Here is a 14024-nt window from a genome sequence, read left to right on the forward strand (position 1 = left end):
AAAAAACATATAATATAATTTATGGATTAAATTAGTTTTTCATGTAAACATAAAAATAATTATTTAGTTGAATAGGAGTACATTTTATTAGTTTAATTCAGTTTTCAGACGTTTATTGTGGATTTCGCAAGGGAATAGTTTACTACTATTTTTTTAGGGGAGTTTACTACTCTTGATGTAGCTATAAATAAGTAACCTTATTTATTTATATATTCTTGTTTTGCCTATACCTTATTTGTTGTTGCACTAACAAATTGAATGGAATATTTTAACGCCGGGCGAATAAAAAACTTACCTATAACTAAAAATACATTTTGTTAAGTATATGTATTTGTTATTTATAGAGATTTTGGACTTTCAAAATTAAATTTTTACAAACTAACTAATATTGACGAGTGATTTTGTTTACTTCAAGACATAAGTATATTAATCTAAGAGTATTTTTAGTATGTTTTTTCATATTATATATTAATTTTTATTAGTTACAATTGTATGAAATAAAGATAGACGATATATTGTGTATACTTATAAGATTGTATACAAAATGACAGGTTATTTTAAGCAAGACATTATATCGATGGAATTAGATATTTAATTATTAACACAAATAAAATATTTATAAAAAACACAAAATTTACACCTCTGTAAACTATGGTTTTAGAAAAACAAAACGTAAAACTAATCAACCATTAACTATCTCGTAGTTTACAAAAAGAAAAAATATTTAAAATCACCATCTATCACACACAAAATATATATATATATATATATATATATAATTATTTGTGGGATGGGAATCCGATAATCCAATATTTTAGTTGATATTACATTATTAGTCCATCTATGTTTGGATGAGTATTAATGTCATGTCCATAATATATTTTAAAAATTACTAAAAATAAAACTATTCATGGTAATAAAAAATATTTATTAAAATATTGTAATTTAATTTGATTTTGTTAAATTTTAGAGAAAATCCCCAATCTAAAAATGATTGGACCAAGTTTATTTTGTGTTAAATACATTGATACTCAAGGTTTTTTATTTTTTATTTTTTTAAAAATTTTTCGCATCACCTACCTATAGTATTAGCATTCAGCGGCAAAAGGCAAACACAACCACCCCCAACTGGTTCAGTATTTCGGAAATCCTCCTTCTGGCTCTACTTGACATCTACACGTGAGAGAACATTGAAGACATTCCATGGCCGCCATTTCCGGTTCCAAGGGCAGGGCGAGGCGATTGGTAATCTTGTATTGCTCCGGGTGCCTTCCTGCTCTCAGGTGATTTTTCGGGACTCTCTTATCTTTGTTACTTTCATTTATCGAAGTTCTGAATTTGCATTCCCTTCTTTTGGCTGCCTGCAATGCTCTGTGCACGTATTTTACTGATTCTGAAAACCCAGGTGCTATTCTTCTCGATTGACCAAGACCGAATCCAAATCATCGACTAAAACCAAAAAGGCCAGAGTCATGGCACGGATGATCAACTCTAAACCTTGGTCGAATGACCTTGAATCTTCTCTGGCTTCACTCTCACCTTCTCTTTCTAAAACCACCGTTCTTCAAACTCTGGGTTTCCTTAGAGACACTTCCAAAGCCCTTCAATTCTTCAACTGGGCACAGGAAACGGGTTACACCCACACCGAACAATCATACTTCTCGATGCTAGAGATTTTGGGTCGGAACCGACATCTTAATACGGCTAGGAATTTTCTGTTTTCGATCGAAAAACGGTCTCGTGGGGTAGTCAAACTCGAAGCCCGCTTCTTCAATAGCTTAATGAGGAACTTTAGTCGAGCGGGACTCTTTCAAGAGTCTATAAAGCTTTTCACGACGATGAAGTCACATGGGGTTTCCCCCTCGGTTGTTACATTCAATAGTCTTTTGACCATTTTGCTTAAAAGGGGTAGGACCAATATGGCGAAGAATGTGTATGATGAAATGCTCGGTACTTATGGAGTGACTCCGGATACATACACATTCAATATTTTGATTCGGGGCTTTTGTATGAATGGCATGGTTGAAGAGGGTTTTACGATTTTCAAGGATATGTCTCGCTTTGGATGTGAACCGGATGTAATCACATATAATACACTTGTTGATGGGTTGTGCCGGGCAGGTAAAGTTACTATCGCATATAATGTGGTAAGGGGAATGGGAAAGAAAAGTGTGGATCTAAATCCCAATGTTGTTACATACACAACTTTGATTAGAGGTTACTGTGCAAAGCGAGAGATTGATAAAGCGTTGGATGTTTTTGAAGAAATGATTGATCTAGGCTTGAAAGCAAACAATATAACGTACAATACTCTAATTAAGGGGCTCTCTGAAGTCCAGAAATTTGAGAAAATAAAGGAGATATTGGAGGTAACTGCAGCAGACGGGAAATTTTCTCCTGACACATGCACATTCAACACTTTGATACACTGCCACTGCGATGCTGGAAACTTGGATGAAGCTCAGAGAGTGTTTGAGAAGATGACAGAATTAAAGGTCCAACCAGATTCAGCTACATACAGTGTATTGGTTAGAAGTTTGTGTCAAGGAGGGCATTATGAGAAAGCAGAGGTCTTGTTAGATAAATTATTAGAAAAAGAAATCTTGTTAAGTGGCGATGGGTGTAAGCCTCTTGTTGCTGCATATAACCCTATTTTTAAGTATTTAAGTGAGAATGGAAAGACCACGAAAGCTGAAAGAGTCTTTAGACAGCTAATGAAAAGAGGAACACAAGACCCTCCATCTTTCAAGACTATGATCATGGGGCATTGTAAGGAAGGTACATTTGAATCTGGGTATGAGCTACTAGTCTTGATGCTGAGGAGAGATTTTTTACCAGATTTTGAGATATATGAATCCTTAATTGATGGCCTTTTGTACAAGGATAAGTCACTTCTTGCCCTTCACACACTGGAAAAGATGCTGAGGAGTTCCCACCTTCCTAAATCATCTACTTTTCATTCTATACTTGCTAAACTTTTGGAACAAGGAAGTGCTTCTGAATCTGCCAATCTCATACAGATAATGTTAGACAAGAATATTAGACAAAATCTCAATTTTTCAACTGGTTGTATAAGACTACTTTTTGGAGCTGGAATGAATGATAAAGCATTCCGAATTGTTGGTCTGCTTTATGAAAATGGCTATTCTGTTCAAATGGAAGAACTAATTCATTATCTATGCCACTGTAAAAAGGTTATAGAGGCATCTAAAATGCTGCTTTTTTGTTTGGAGAATCACCAATCAGTCAACATGGATGTCTATAATACTGTAATTTGTCGCCTTTGTGAAATTAATAAGTTGTCTGAAGCATTTAGTCTGTACTATAAACTGGTGGAGATAGGAGTCCATCAACAGCTAAGCTGTCAAAGCCAATTGAAAATTTCCCTTGAGGCTGGAGGGAAATTGGAAGAGGCCGAGTTCTTATCAAAAAGGATGGAAACACAGCAGAATTTAAAAATTCCATTCCACAAGTGCAGTATTCTTCTGAGAAGCCAAGAGGTGATCGAACTTTATGCCAAGAAATATTAAAACTATGTATTTGGTTAAGACGATATAATCATTTTTATTTACTATTATTATTGTTATTTTTTATTTTTTTAATAGGAGAGACAAAACTTCTCATCTGAAGATCCAAAAGTACAAAGGGTGATTAAAAAACAAACCCAATGAGGAGCCAAGGGGACTACCCATTTTAAAGAAGCAGCTCTCTGAAGTTCTCTGGAGTCAGGGTATACTTAAAGAGGATTAGGTTCTTTCTCAGGAACTTGGTGATGGGTGGCGGCATTCACACAGCAGAAATGGTTCAGATGAGGAATCCCCCAATGTTAATCTCTCCTAGTTGGTATATTTTCTATCAAGAGGATGCTGAAACTCCGAAGTATTTTTCCTTTCGTTTCACTTTCACTTAAAAGCTGTTATCTTTTTGTTTAAATGTGTTTGACACGGCCTGGAATTTTCTGCAGTCCTCTTCAATAAGGTCTAAGCCAACTTCTCAACAGCCGCCACACCTTCAGTTGGTGGGCTAAGGTTTTGTGGGATTGTGCCTGCTATCAGAGTGTCAGTGTGGGACGTGGACTTTTGCAAGATTATTTTAGGAGAGAGGATGAAATTTGGGATCCTATTCAAGTACAAAGCTTCAACCTGAGTTCTTTATCCAGATCTTTTTCTAACTACGCATTTTTCCTGTTTGAGCTAATTGGTGGAACTTTTTGCAATACACTTCCGGGCTGTCTGGAAAGACTCGGAGAATGACAACTTTGAAGGTGGAATAATGGCTCCAGAGAGTAAGATCATCTGAGCTGATTTTCAAGATTCCGTGGGGTGTGATTTATTTATCTACCTTTTCCTTTTTCAAGGGGATATTCATGATTATTTTTCTTACATTGTTGCTTAAATTTTCTCTCCTTACCATCCCTATTACTATCTAAATAATGTACACATCCCTTCCTTTTTAGGAGAACTGGAAGTGATCTACTTCATGTGGAGGATGCTTAGTCTGTATGGGCTACCCCGGATATAAACCAAGATTATGATCCACAGAATGTGAAAGCTTCAAGATGGCTTGGTTCAGGATTCACCTGGAACTAACTATTTGGAATGCTAGAAAGCAGTATAATTTGAGCAGCTTTTCCTTTCTTTAACAAGGAGGTATGGCTTGAGTTGACGTAAAATTTTGTAACTTTTGGCTGAATAATTTGTTTTTGTATATTTTCCTGATAAAAATGGGTGAGAGAAGTTGGAAAGAAAAATATCGCAGTTATCGGTAAATTTTCTCCTCTGTCGTCTGTCCATCTTTCTCCTGTTTTTCTTTTTCTTTTGTTTTGTTTATTATTATTATTTTTTTTGGGGGGGGGGGGGGGGGGGGGGGGGGGGGTGTCATGCATATGATGCGTGGATGGGTATGTGTCATGCATATTGGGGGTGTATGGTAAGTTGGGATTTGGTTTTACAGTTGACGAAAAATGGGGTAATGAGGGTTTCAAGAACCCTTTCAAGAACCATTTCTTCATGATCACCAACTTCTCTCCAATAAAAGTAGATATTCCGATGGCCCATTTAAATTCTTCGAACCATGTGATAAGTTTCATTCGGGTCTTTACAGACAAATACTAAATACATCTTGATTAAGCTCCCAAAAATGTCTAAGATGAGTTGTGAGGGCTCGGCCAATCATGCACAGGCAAGGCGTGTTCCAACACCTGGGAAGGCAACGATTCTTGCAATGGGCAAGGCATTTCCTAGTCAACTCGTTCCTCAAGAATGCTTGGTCGAGGGCTACATTCGTGACACGAAATGCGAGGATGCAACTATCAAGGAAAAATTGGAGCGCTTATGTAAACAAAAAATAGTGTTTCCTTTAACATATTGAAGATTTCTTCTAGAACTCACTTTCAAACATCATTTCAGCATTGTTAAGAGATTGAAGCTCTTTTACTTTTGAGATTTTGCTAAGCTCTCTTTATTTTCATCTCAGGTAAAACAACTACTGTGAAGACTAGATACACTGTCATGTGTAAAGAGATCTTGGATAAGTATCCTGAGCTCGTAACTGAGGGCTCACCCACCATCAGGCAGAGGTTGGAAATTGCTAACCCTGCAGTTGTTGAGATGGCCACCGAAGCTAGCAAAGCCTGCATTCAAGAATGGGGGAGGTCTGTTGAAGATATCACCCACATTGTCTATGTTTCTTCTAGCGAAATCCGCTTACCTGGTGGGGATCTTTATATTGCTAGTCGGCTTGGTTTGAAGAACGATGTTGGTCGGGTGATGCTATATTTTCTAGGTTGTTATGGTGGTGTCACTGGACTCAGGGTTGCCAAAGACATAGCAGAAAACAATCCAGGAAGCCGCATTTTGTTAACTACTTCTGAAACTACAATACTTGGATTTCGTCCCCCGAACAATGCACGCCCATACGACCTTGTTGGGGCTGCACTCTTTGGTGATGGAGCTGCAGCTGTGATCATTGGAGCGAACCCCGTACCAGGTCAAGAATCTCCTTTCATGGAGCTGAACTATGCCATCCAGCAATTCTTGCCAGGCACCCACGATGTAATTGATGGAAGGCTTTCTGAGGAGGGTATAAATTTCAAACTTGGTAGAGACCTTCCACGGAGAATAGATGACAACATAGAAGAATTCTGCAGAAAGCTGATGAAAGAGGAAAATCTGGTGGATTTTAATGACTTGTTTTGGGCAGTCCATCCTGGTGGCCCAGCAATTCTGAATAAACTAGAGAGCACTCTCAAGCTGAAAAGTGGAAAACTTGAATGCAGCAGAAAGGCATTGATGGACTATGGAAATGTTAGCAGCAACACCATCTTCTATGTAATTGAGAATATGAGAGAGAATCTGAAGAGAGAGGATGGGGAAGAATGGGGACTGGCTCTGGCATTTGGACCAGGCATTACTTTTGAAGGCATTCTCATTCGTAGCCTCTGATCTCTTTGGGCCCCCGCCGTTTGGTTTATGATCTACAAACTTGCCATAGAGAACAATATATCTTCCTTATTTCTGTTATATCTGGAACTGCCTTGAACTTTAGATTCAAAAACTTCCGTTTTGAATTTGAAAACTATGTCGGATTGTGAATGAAGATAAGTGCAACGTTATTTGTAACTGTAATGGATGGTTATTGTTAACCATTAAACATTCTATCCGCAGTTGATTCCTCTATTAGAAAAAATGTCGTACCAATAGGACTAGTAAGCAACATATAGAGGTGGAAAAATAACAAACCAACAAAAAAACCCTATAAGATAATTCGGTTATTTGTTTTCTACTTGATCTATAGTGAAAGTTGGTTATGGTTTAATTAGATTGGTTGAAAATGTCTATAAATTTGAACTTTATAAAAGTAAAATCTTTCACCTTTTGCATGTTAATCACGTACTTTTCGAAGTTTAAATTAGTATTCAATGCAGGTTAGTATCGAGTTCACCTTACATAAATAATTCCATTGACTATCAGTGAACTTTACACTGGCCATAATCGGATTCAAGTTGCTTCTGGCACATGGACCCTTCCTCTTCGTCTTTGACATAACAGAGTTCAGCCTTGTAAGAGCGTAAATTAAAACAACTAGAGATAAAAGAGGACGAACATCGACATGAGAGAAGAGAGAAGAACAGTGAAAGGATAGCCAGAAGAAAGCATAGTATACAAATTTATGACAATAAGCTTTGTTTGAGCATAACCAACCTCTAACTACTCGTGGATTAAAATTTTAACATCAATACATTTTTAATATAATATGTTAGGATGAGAACTGGAATTCACAATATTCTACTTAAATATAGGTATCTATGTTTAGATTGACCTCATATTTTGTCCTTTAATTTCACCCTAATCAATGCGGTAAATAATAGAGAAATAATATCACAATTATCCCATTAATGATCCATTTAACCAAACAAAAAAAATGCTTCAAGGAATTATTATTATTTTGTTTTTAAAGATAAATCAATTATTTATTTAAGTGCATTATAAAAAAAAGAAATCTATGTGAAATCAGAGGATGCATTAACACGAAGAAACAGTATAATTGTTAAAGCGACTCTAAGCGGTAATTGACATATTTGATTATTTGTTTGACAACGCACATACGTTGTATAAAAAAAAAAAATAGTATAATTTGCCAACGAACGGGAACAGACGTCTTCGGTACCATTAACGGCTCAAACAAAATTTACAACATTCACTTCTGACAATAAAATAACATAATTTCTCCGAACTCCAAATCTTTGAGTAGCAGAGGCCACAGGGTCCCTCCCACGTAAATCATAGCTTCGCGGCAGTCTTGAATCTCGATCCTTCCCCAGTTTTGGGTTTCCATTGCGTTGCCATCCGTGTATCAACGAATTGGAATTGAATCTGTTTTCTTTGGATTTCTATATCGTCTTGGTTTTTCTGCCGAAATCAATCGGTTAATTAACGATCGCGCGCTTTTCAAGGATGAAGGAAACCAGGAGTACGAGACAAGGGGAATCAGGCAATCCATCTGTGGTAAGTTATGCACTGTTTGAATTGTCCTGGTTTGCTTGCATGCTGCAATTCGCGTCATTTTTATGGTTTTAGTTCCCATGGGAAGTTAAAGATTTTATGAATTCGGTGTTACCGTCAGCTTATACGATGTCATTTAGTTTATAGGGAACATTTTGGAGTAGTTAGTATTTATTTATTCCGTAGAATATCAATTGATCTGGAGCAGTTGGGTATTGGTAGATTTAAAAATATTTACAATTATCGCGTTTCTAAATTGATTAAAAAAGTTCTCAATTGTGCGATACTTCGAATTGATGAACCAAACAATAGGATGAAATGTTTCACTCACTTGCACATAGACTAGAATTTTCTAATCGACGAAACTTCTAAACTTGTAAGTGCATCTATTTGCTAGTAGATTCCTTACAAATTTTGTGATAATGAATGAAACAACGTGTTAAGTTCAATATATATAGTAACGATCATCATGGAAAACTACAATATGCTGTACGTTATGTCATATTATTCACTACGTTTAACCATTTCGGAAGCCAATAAAACAAGACTCTTAAAGCAGAGAAAAGTTCATAAAAACCAGAATCTTGGAAACATAATATACTTCATGGCGTATTTGATGAAACTTGAAAGTTGGTTTCCCATGAAAAATAACATAGAGATAGGGGGTCATCCACCGAAGATGGCAGCGGGAAAGACGGGAGCACGAACGAGGTAATTAAAGTAGGGCAAAAGATGAAGAAAGTTATGGAGGGAAAAGCAAAGTGTATTGGGACGTCTAAATGGATGAGTTAGTTTTTTGGAATCAAGCTGTAAAATATTACTAGCATCTAAATTCCTTCTCAAATTCACCATCACAAGGAATTGATTTTAAATGAACTTGAATCAAATTTATGGAACATCACAAGTGGTTTAAATAATATATAATTCCCTTTAAGATGTCTAATAGAAATGCCAAATAATTTTGTTATTTGTTTACACCTTCGTCAAGTCTGAAATATTCTGGTCTACAAGATATATGTTTTTCTTACCCCTCATAAAATAATGCACAACAAAAATGGAAGTAGAAGAAGAAATGCTTGTTTTGTGCGTGCACCTGTTGTATGTATTTAAACATGGTGAAAAAATTATCCTTGTGACAACCTCTTTGGCTGATGGTTATGGTCCTTCTTGTGTTACCTGATGCTGAATTTTTGGTGGTTGGTATAATATCTGCTGTTAAGAAACTTACTGCTCTATTTGGTTCTATGATGTGGTCAATATCCATTATCTATTAGTTTTCTTTTGGGTCAAGATAGTTGTTGCTCATGCGTTCTATTTTTATATAGCCTCTGACCCTTTTTCTCAGACACAGAACAATGGTTTGATTGAGGCTGAGGGTCTTATTCCTCAGCTATTTACCTCTGTACCAGCTCTCAATGAGGCTGCGACTTACGTGGCGCAGACAACTTCATACCTCACTAGCTGTTTCTCCGATTCTTCTGGTATTTCTCTTTCCTTTTATTTTGAGTTTCTCTTATTGTCATCTCTTTAATGACCTTTGTTGTTCTACATCGCTCTTCAGTTTACCTGCTTGAGCACGTGTCTTATACAACAAATTATTCATTTGGTTTGGAACTTTTATAACCTTTTCAAATTTTATCTATTGGATTATCGGAAACCTTCTAGAACCTGCTCGTGCATATGTAAATTTCTTTTTTTTGAAAAACAATTATCTATTTCCTGGTTCATCCTCTCTCTCTCTCTCTCTCTCTCTCTCTCTCTCTCTCTCTCTCTCTGTTTTACTTCCATGGTTATTTTTATAATTTCATGTGTACATTACTTATATAATAACAATTACTGTGATGTTTTCAATTTAACTAAGCCTGATTCTGGAGATCTCCAATGATTTAATGTCTTTCATTTTTATTAACCTCTGCTGTACACTTTCATTCATTCTCTCTACTTAGAATTGATTTATTTTTGTAATTATTTGCTATTGTTGCACATTACTAATTTAGGTGACAGTTTTTTTGGTGATTTGATCTCAGTTGACCCTGAATCTGGAGCACCTAGGAATTATGCTTTACATGAACGGGAATTGGTGCCGTTAATTTCCAGAGCATCTGTAGATTTACCAGCCACAACTGGTGGTCATCAGAAATCTAGTGCTACACAATCAGTAATTTCTGAATCACCTGAAGCTGCCACTGCTGCTCCTGTTGTACAAACTGAAGTTTCAAGGATTGCTGTTGAAGAGTCATCGGGCCCTGGTGGTGGTCTCATAGTGTCAAATAATACTGGTCGGAATGGCATGTCAATGTTTCAAGGGTATCGTTTCTGTATTGAACTGAAAGATATGTATCAAATGGGAATTTTAAGTGCGGGTTATTTTTATTTAGTTCGCTAGATATAGTTATAGCTTACTTGTACTGTTTTGTTTGTTTCATTTTTAATGTTCAATCTCATTCAGCCTTATTGATCGGGCTTTGAGGACAGTACGTGGGTCAGCAGATGATATAGGATGGCTTCAAAGTGCACCTGGAATGCCTCCGGTTGAAGAAGGAACTGATAGGTTCATGGAAATTTTGGGGGACATCAGGTACTCTGAGTGAGACGAGTTATGTGGCATACTTTTAAGCTGCTTTGCTGCTTTTTACGAGTTATGTGGCAGAAATTTAAATTGTGGCCTCACTTTTGTTTCTGTCAGGCATGGTATTCACAAGTTGCCTAATTCAATGGTTTACTTGCTGGTCCCAGGTAATTTGTTGCTTGCCTTTTGCTGGTTAATATTTGAAAGTAGCATGTGAATTGGGCATCTGTCAGTCATTTGGCCAAGCTAAGGTACAATCTTATGTTAATGAATACATGCAGGTGATAAACCTGTTATGAACTTTGATTTTGTTCAAGTACCCAAGGACAGTATTGTAGACAAAGAGTCATGTTAATATTAAGAGGAACTATTTTCCAGATTTTCTTTTTATCAAGTCAAGGCGACTAAATCTTAGTTTTTTTCCAAAAACATTGAATTGTTTCTAATTTTGAATTAAAAGCGAGCAGGTCGAGTCTTCGAAAAGATGAGGTTCTGGAACAATTCTTAATCATGGAAGTGTCAAAATAGAACTGCGATTGGACATGCAGATATAGTTTTAAATCCTGGTTTTCTTTGTTGTAAATGAATTTTAATATGCAGCGAGGGAACATTTTTTTGAACATTTATTTTGCATTAGGCACTTTTGTTGCTTACTTGGAAACATATTTACCCAGATGGGCGACTGTAATTCATGTAATTGGCAGGTCTTTTCAGCAACCATGGACCACTGTATTTTGTTGATACTAAAATGAGATTCTCAAAGATGGGTCTTACCTGTCATATTGCCAAGATTCATAGTGAGGTATTTTTGCTTATTTCTAAGTACTAACATTTATATATGTTCTCTTCCCATCTTGCTAAACAATTAAAAATATATAATCAGGCTTCAGTGGAAAAAAATGCAAGAGAGATAAAAGAGTATGTTGAAGAAATATACTGGGGTTCTGGAAAACGTGTATTACTTCTTGGGCACAGCAAAGGGGGAGTAGATGCTGCAGCTGCCTTATCGTTGTATTGGTCTGATTTGAGAGATAAAGTTGCTGGCTTGGCATTAGCTCAAAGTCCATATGGTGGTAGTCCAATAGCATCTGATATCTTGCGTGAAGGACAACTTGGTGACTATGTGAACGTACGGAAACTTATGGAGATTTTGATTTGTAAAGTGATCAAGGTACCCATAATATGCTTGTTTTTCCAAGATTATTTTATTGAAACTTGCAAATAGGGGCTCATTCTTTATAGGCAAAATTGCTAAACATATTGCAAATTAAAGTTACAGCTTTCCTTACAGATGTTGATATTTAAAAAAGAGAGAGAGCCAAAAGGCCAAACAGGTTACATGTTTGGAGATATAGATGGAATATGAGTGTGGAACAAGTGTCTCCCAAATCTCTTTAGGGAGTATGTTGTAAAGGTTGCTTAATCCCCCAAAGCTGGGCTTGTCAATGTTCTTTATTGACTTGTTTTGTTCCCAACTTTATCATAGATAATGGAAGGAACAATTGTTCCGGCTGAAAATCTTATTGTCATTGTACTATTGTGAGCATGTTTTATAAAGTCTAGCTGGCAGAATTATTCAGTATTGATTTTATAATTTCCTGAAGTGATTATGTTAGTTACGTTCCAGAATAAGACCACCTGATTGCGAGAAAGGTATAGAAGTCATTGCTAAAATATGGAAAGAGAGAACAACGCAATTATAGTTATCTATCTTGATGGAGGCAAGTGGTTGAGTTGGCTCCATCTGGTCATTTTTAGAAGGGACATAAAAAATGAAAAATATCTAGAGATATGTATTATTAACTCTTAGGACTTATTGGATGACTGGTTTTCACGTTGGCTTTAACTCTCACCTATGGCTTAAAATTCCCTCTCTGATACATGCATATTCTCGTTGTCTTTTTGTTTTTATGTCATGGGTTTCATATATATAGTCATATTTATTTCTCGTTCTGCTGCAGTAGCTTCTCATTCTTGTTTGCTAGCATGACTGTTAGTTACAATGAAATTTCAAACAGCAGTAGAGGGTAGAGCCCTCTTTTATCAGTATTTTTAGAACGATTTGTCTTTGGGTAGAATTGGAAAAATATACTTTTTAGTAATTTTCACTTGAGGTGGTGGTTGAAGTTGGTTGTTTTAGACATGTAAATTCTTACATAAATGGAAAGTAGCAGTGATCCTCGTCCCTATACTTTTTAAAAGGTTTAGGATAGTCGGAATAGTCTAGATTCCAAATACGTACTTGTGCTTATTTGTTGGCTTTTACGTAGGGAGACATGCAAGCTCTGGAAGATTTAACATATGAGAAGAGGAAGAAATTTCTAATGCAGCACCACTTGCCAGAAGAACTCCCCGTGGTTTCCTGTAATACCGAAGCTGGCATTTCACCGGCTGTTTTAGCCACCTTGTCCCATGTGGCTCATGCAGAACTACCAGCCCCGCTCTCTACTGCTCAAGCTGCAAAACTCCCTGTAGTTATTCCCCTGGGAGCGGCAATGGCAGCCTGCGCCCAGCTGCTGCAGACCCGTTATGGTGAGAAGAGCGATGGACTGGTAACTTGCCGTGATGCTGAAGTCCCCGGATCCGTGGTGGTGCGTCCGAAACGTAAGCTAGACCATGCCTGGATGGTTTATTCGTCTCTCAACAACGACACGTCGGAAGCAGATGCATCTCAGGTGTGTGAGGCACTTTTGACATTGCTTGTAGAAGTTGGGCAAAAGAAAAGACACCAATTGACGAAGAAAGATGAGTAATAGCATCGACGTTGGGCTCTGTTTTCTTTCATTTTTCATCTTCTCAAGTACAAGGGTAGGTCTAAATGCAATTTGTTACGTTGTGTATATAATGTGGATAGTAAGATCACTACTCCTGATCGGTCTCGATTCTTAGGCTGTAGTTGTATTAAAGCAGCGATGAATCTCTGGAGACAGCAAGTTGGATAGGAAAGATAGGCGATGCTTGAAAAGCAATAGATCATTTTATTAGTCATACTTAAGCCGACATACAAATTTTTTTTATTTGAACTCATGACTTTTTTGTCAGACATACTGCTCAATTAATGCACATTGGTGAGGTAGATGTTTAGTTAATTTTTCTACCATTTAATAATTTTTTTAGGCCTACATGCCTTTATTTTATATTATTGATTTATGAGTTAAAAATCTTAAAATTACAGGATTAAGTAGACACAATTACTATAATTAATATTAAATAAAGAATTAAATGTAATTTTATTTGTTTTGTAGTCCAAGTTTTAAAAACCATAGCCATCTTTTATTATCATATTCCCTTTTCAGAAACTAATTTTGTGCATTGCAGGAGTCTAAAATATATTCACAAAGGTAAATGACAGTCTAAACTTAAAAAAGATTGTAATTATATGGAATCTTAATTTAAGAACGAATCAAGTTGTAAGTTGTAACTAACAATGTTTGAATATTTTATTTTTTTAT

General features: G+C 36.3%; 3 protein-coding genes across 9 annotated transcripts; all 3 read left to right on the forward strand.

The window, feature by feature from the left end:
• The first annotated feature begins 1143 nt into the window (after positions 1-1143).
• On the forward strand, positions 1144-6677 carry LAP6 (Chalcone and stilbene synthase family protein). 3 transcript variants are annotated; one of them, XM_088124323.1, is made up of 3 exons: positions 4511-4649; positions 5182-5335; positions 5476-6677. In XM_088124323.1, the coding sequence occupies exons 2-3, from the start codon at positions 5224-5226 to the stop codon at positions 6441-6443; spliced, it is 1080 nt and encodes a 359-aa protein (XP_087980449.1). In that variant the 5' UTR covers positions 4511-4649; positions 5182-5223; the 3' UTR covers positions 6444-6677. The 3 variants fall into 3 exon arrangements, with proteins under 3 accessions (XP_087980450.1, XP_087980449.1, XP_087980448.1); XM_088124324.1 differs by lacking the exons at positions 4511-4649; positions 5182-5335 and adding an exon at positions 1144-1283; XM_088124322.1 differs by lacking the exon at positions 4511-4649 and having other exon boundaries at positions 4887-5335.
• On the forward strand, positions 1146-4652 carry LOC148211110 (Tetratricopeptide repeat (TPR)-like superfamily protein). Of its 5 annotated transcripts, none has more exons than XM_088124320.1 (6): positions 1146-1283; positions 1406-3500; positions 3606-3879; positions 3965-4127; positions 4241-4322; positions 4457-4652. In XM_088124320.1, the coding sequence occupies exons 1-3, from the start codon at positions 1204-1206 to the stop codon at positions 3669-3671; spliced, it is 2241 nt and encodes a 746-aa protein (XP_087980446.1). In that variant the 5' UTR covers positions 1146-1203; the 3' UTR covers positions 3672-3879; positions 3965-4127; positions 4241-4322; positions 4457-4652. The 5 variants fall into 5 exon arrangements, with proteins under 5 accessions (XP_087980446.1, XP_087980447.1, XP_087980443.1 ...); XM_088124321.1 differs by having other exon boundaries at positions 4241-4285; XM_088124317.1 differs by having other exon boundaries at positions 3965-4322.
• Positions 6678-7675: 998 nt separating the features above from the next.
• Positions 7676-13661, forward strand: LOC111017580 (alpha/beta-Hydrolases superfamily protein). Its single transcript, XM_022293393.2, has 8 exons — positions 7676-8006; positions 9349-9484; positions 10031-10310; positions 10453-10581; positions 10690-10739; positions 11277-11374; positions 11456-11743; positions 12843-13661. Exons 1-8 carry the CDS (start codon positions 7956-7958, stop codon positions 13323-13325), a joined length of 1515 nt encoding a protein of 504 aa, XP_022149085.2. The 5' UTR covers positions 7676-7955; the 3' UTR covers positions 13326-13661.
• Positions 13662-14024: the final 363 nt, after the last annotated feature.

This window comes from Momordica charantia, assembly GCF_013281855.1.
Source record: "Momordica charantia cultivar OHB3-1 chromosome 5 unlocalized genomic scaffold, Mcharantia_2.0 BLBB01000005.1, whole genome shotgun sequence".
NCBI lineage: Eukaryota > Viridiplantae > Streptophyta > Magnoliopsida > Cucurbitales > Cucurbitaceae > Momordica > Momordica charantia.

What these genes read in the sequence shown, in the direction of transcription:
- LOC148211110 (XM_088124317.1), top strand. Translation starts at nt 1,204, where the DNA reads ATGGCCGCCATTTCCGGTTCCAAGGGCAGGGCGAGGCGATTGGTAATC. An exon ending in GGGTGCCTTCCTGCTCTCAG is followed by an intron (nt 1,284 to 1,405) that starts GTGATTTTTCGG and finishes CTGAAAACCCAG; the next exon opens with GTGCTATTCTTCTCGATTGA. An exon ending in TTCTTCTGAGAAGCCAAGAG is followed by an intron (nt 3,501 to 3,605) that starts GTGATCGAACTT and finishes TTTTTTTAATAG; the next exon opens with GAGAGACAAAACTTCTCATC.
- LOC111017580 (XM_022293393.2), top strand. Translation starts at nt 7,956, where the DNA reads ATGAAGGAAACCAGGAGTACGAGACAAGGGGAATCAGGCAATCCATCT. An exon ending in CTGTTTCTCCGATTCTTCTG is followed by an intron (nt 9,485 to 10,030) that starts GTATTTCTCTTT and finishes ATTTGATCTCAG; the next exon opens with TTGACCCTGAATCTGGAGCA. An exon ending in GGCATGTCAATGTTTCAAGG is followed by an intron (nt 10,311 to 10,452) that starts GTATCGTTTCTG and finishes AATCTCATTCAG; the next exon opens with CCTTATTGATCGGGCTTTGA.
- LAP6 (XM_088124322.1), top strand. Translation starts at nt 5,140, where the DNA reads ATGTCTAAGATGAGTTGTGAGGGCTCGGCCAATCATGCACAGGCAAGG. An exon ending in GGAAAAATTGGAGCGCTTAT is followed by an intron (nt 5,336 to 5,475) that starts GTAAACAAAAAA and finishes TTTTCATCTCAG; the next exon opens with GTAAAACAACTACTGTGAAG.